General features: G+C 41.5%; 1 protein-coding gene across 1 annotated transcript in view; it reads right to left on the bottom strand.

The window, feature by feature from the left end:
• Positions 1–3381: 3381 nt before the first annotated feature.
• Positions 3382–4182, bottom strand: part of LOC107095536 (interferon alpha/beta receptor 1a-like) — a 22367-nt gene continuing 21566 nt past the window's right edge. Inside the window, exon 8 of the mRNA XM_015391671.1 lies at positions 3382–4021. Within this exon, the coding sequence (XP_015247157.1) occupies positions 3805–4021 (217 nt within the window). The 3' untranslated portion in view covers positions 3382–3804. The remainder of the gene's footprint in view (positions 4022–4182) is intronic.

Here is a 4182-nt window from a genome sequence, read left to right as displayed (position 1 = left end):
CCTCCATTTATCTGTTTACTACAGTCTGTTGGATTCATGTTAATGTGGATTTAAAGACTTTTCTGCCACATCTTCTGCCTTCCCCAGGGGTCACGGACCCCCCGTTGAAGACCTCCATCTTAGATTACAGGTTGATCTATAACATGGTTTAGAAATCTTTAACAAAAAGGAGACATTTTTTCTTTTAGTTATGAATATTTTCTGGGTCATTTTAAAATTTCTGTGGACCCAAGATTAATTATCTAGAGCAAATTTACTGGGGGGGGGGTCCATTCATGGAGCATCAATTCACAATTCAACCAGATCATCCAGTCAGATTGATTCAAAGTTTTCTAAGGAAAACCAGCTGATTGCATCGACTCATTGAGCGCGTGGACAGCTTTATGTTCCTGGAAGTCCTCATCCTTTAAGTGCCTTATGTGGACGATCAGCTGCTCCTAACTCATCAAGAAGGCGCACCATCGCCTCTTCTTCATTAGGACCCCCGTTATTTATCCTATATTATGTGTAACCTGTATATAGCTTTCATATCTATTTATTTTATAGGCCCGTACAATTGTATAACTTGTGCCATTTGAAATATCAATGCAACGTTCATAAGCTGTATGTAACGCAATTTCGTTCTGTATGCACTCTGTGCATACAAAATGACAAATAAAGAAGTCTAAGTCTAAGTTATTCTCTGTGTATAATACCATTTATAGTCCATACATACATAGTCTTTGTTGGGGAGTAGATATTTATATCACTTCTGGATAGATGAAAACTAAATTTAGTTGCTTTATGCTTGTGAAAGTGTAATGAAAATAAAGTTTAATTCTATTGTTTTCTATTAACTCACAGAAAGGCTGTTTGACCTCCCTATTTAACCCTCATTCTGATAAATACTGGTAAAAGCTTGATTCTAACAAAAAAAAACTAATTCCCAAAAAATGTTTGTTTTCTTATTATCTGAGAGGTTTAAGATATTTAAGACTCAAATTCCTGATTAATTTTAATAGTTTATGCTGAACCTCCTGAGTTGCTCCATTTCCAGAAGCCATTAACTGATAAAATCTTCCCTCTCCTTCCCTCAACGCTGAAAGCTTCATTCAGAGCAGCTAAATGTAAACAGTGAAAAGTTTGTGCTGCTTGCAGACTTCCTAAATAATCGTTTGTGTGGGAATTTCATGAAAACTTGACTGGCTGTCGAATGATTTCCTAAATGCTCATCTTAGACATCTGTCTGGTCGTTTTCTGTAAACCTAAAAGCTTTTATTATTCCTTTTGTTTTTGCTGTAAGTTTTGTTTTTGCTAAGAAGCGGTCAGTTTCTTCCCCATTTTTGTTTCGACTGGTTTAACAACATGTAGGATGTCGTCCCATGTTAAAAAAAACCCATATAAATAAACTTTTAATCAATTATACCGTCTAAATCAGGGGTCGCAGGCGGCTCTTTCGCGCCCCCCTTGCGGCTCGCTGGAGCTTTTTAAAAAATGAATGAAAATACATTTTTTGGTTTATTTTAATATGGCGTGGAGACTGTTAAAAAAAACAAAACAACAACATTCATTATGTTTTTTTCTCAATGCCGTAAGCATTTCTTGCAATGGAAATTTGCGCCATAGCCTGCAGCATGTTTCCGCGCGGCGCGCTGCCAGGCAGGTGGCTGTTGCAAACAAAGCGGCGGGTGTGTCTCAGGGAAAAAAAGAAGATAGCTGATGAGAAAACAGGATTCAAAGGAGACTGGAGCGAATAATTTGCTTTCATTATCAACGAGGAAGGATTGACTGCATTTTTGCTTTGGAATGAGATTTCAAATAATAAAAATAGTAATTTGGAAAGGCATTACCAGGGACGGCTAAATATGCAGCCGACCAACAAGTTGGGAGGGAGAGAAGAACTTCTGGATAAATTAGAGGAGAGCAAAGATAGATTTAATAATTAAATTGCATCTCCAAACTCCACTACTGCTGCTAGTTTGGTTACAAGCATAGATTGAACAGAAAATGCTCTGATGCAGGGATGAGAACTTTCTTCCATTTTCCCCCCAAATCCTAATAATCTAAATCCCACCGATGGTGACGGAGGATGTGGGATTCAGACTTAGAGAGCTCTGCTCTGATGATGTCACTTCCTGCTTGGTTCCTCGTGACTCAATCATCTCCTCCCAACAGAAACACCTCCACCATAGAAACATTCCTTTATCCTGTTTCTCTAATTTCATCAATGCAACAAAACCTAAACTGCGCGATAAAGGGCGTCCACTGCTCCTCCCTCACCTCATGCTGCTATGTGACATTTAATCCTGGATAAACATTTAATCATGAATGATTATTATATATTTAAGCCCACATAGTCCTTTCCTATAGTCGGATGATACACTTAGAGCCTGTGTTGCCATATCAGGCTATAGAAGACTTTTACATTTTTGCAGCTCCAGACATTTTTGTTTTTTCATCCAATATGGCTCTTTGAGCAGTTTGGGTTGCCGACCCCTGACAGGAAGAGATTCACGTTGAACAGATGATCCAGAAATGATTGAAAAAGAACAAAATACCTGCTGAGTTTATCCTCTAAACCAGTGTTTTTCAATCCTGGTCCTCAAGACACCCTGCTCTGCATGTTTTGGAGGTTTCTGAGCTTCAGCACACCTGATTAAGATGATTGCAGTTCAGCAAAGCCTGATAATCTGCTATCAATTGCTAACAGGTGTGTGGAAGCTGGGAAACATCTAAAACTTGCAGGGGAGGGTGCCTTGAGGACCAGGATTGAAAAACACTGCTCTAAACCAGGCATTCCCAAACTCGGTCCTCAAGGCCCCCTGTCCTGCAGGTTATAGAGGTTTCTCTGCTCCAGCACAGCTGATTTTAATTGAAAGCTGATTAACAGGCTTTTGGTCTACTGCAATCATTATAACCAGCTGTGCTGAAGCAGAGAAACCTCTAAAACCTGCAGGACAGGGGGCCTTGAGGACCGAGGTTGGGAATGCCTGCCTAAACTAAAGCGCCACTGATTTTCTCCAGGTGTAATACCACAATGAGCCACATTTAAACGTAGGCGCTGCGTCAGACAGAGCCGTATCCTAGTTACCAGCGTAGATCGTTTAGAGGAGCTGGGGTGGAGAAATGAAGAGGAAATGCTGCAGTTACTTTCCTGTTCTATTCTTTTTTTTCCTTACAGTTGGCTAATACACTTAAAGCCTCTGATGCCATACGAGGATTCAATAAGACTTTTACGTTTTTGCCGCTCCAGACAGATGTTTTTTGGTCCAGTGGCTCTTTGAGCAGTTTGTGTTGCTGAGCGCTGCTCAAATGATTTAATTTTATGTTTCCCCGTTCTTCCAGCTACAATATCAAGTCGTTATCTAGAGAAACACCTGGATTCAAACCCTCCAACCAGCAGACGGGTCACACACATGGATTGGTTTATTAAATGCCAGAAGCAGCTCATATGTACAGTCAGATTACAGGTCAGTAAAATGTTTGCCTTCAGCTAGTTTGAAACACCAATTTAGCCCAGTTGTTCTTTTTTTTAAATCCTATTCACAAAAATCCCTTCATTGATCAATCAACATTCATGATTAATGCTCATTAAGTGCTGCAGGATACAGACAGTGACTTTATACACAACGTGACAATAAAAGGTTCCCACAGGAATCACAGCATGGATGAGGATAGAGGCAGCAGCATCAGCAGTCCTTCCTGTCAGGCGGTGATTGGTTCCCAGTGAGGATGCTCGGAAGCCTCCAACCAATCAGGGGTTTCCAGTTCAGACGCTCATTCTTTGGTCTCATGTGGGACACGGCCAACAGCGCCCCCTTTCCTTTAGACCTCCACGTCTACGACTCCCTCATCTGGGATGACGGGGAAGCCTTTGAACTCCAGGTTCATGTCAGACATCTTCCGCTTCTCCGAGTCAAAGCGTCGCTGAGCGTTCTGGGAGGATGAGGTCATGTTGGGATGCAGGCCGCTGGAGTTTCCTCCCGCAGAATAAACGCCCGAATCGCCGCTGCTGCTGCTGTTCTGACGGCTGTGCCTGCCGCTGCGGAGGGAAAAACAAGACGACATTTAATGACGCTGAATGGAGAGAAAAACAACGCAGGAATGTTTTAGGGAGGAAATAAAAACCGAACAGTTTAAGCACATTACAGCTGAGTTTGCTGAACGGTCTCTGATCACATAAAGCAGGGTTCCTACAGCATA

The sequence above is a fragment of the Cyprinodon variegatus genome, unplaced genomic scaffold (genome assembly GCF_000732505.1).
Source record: "Cyprinodon variegatus isolate N-32 unplaced genomic scaffold, C_variegatus-1.0 Scaffold555, whole genome shotgun sequence".
Lineage (NCBI taxonomy): Eukaryota > Metazoa > Chordata > Actinopteri > Cyprinodontiformes > Cyprinodontidae > Cyprinodon > Cyprinodon variegatus.
This window is presented reverse-complemented; position numbering and strand designations above follow the sequence as displayed.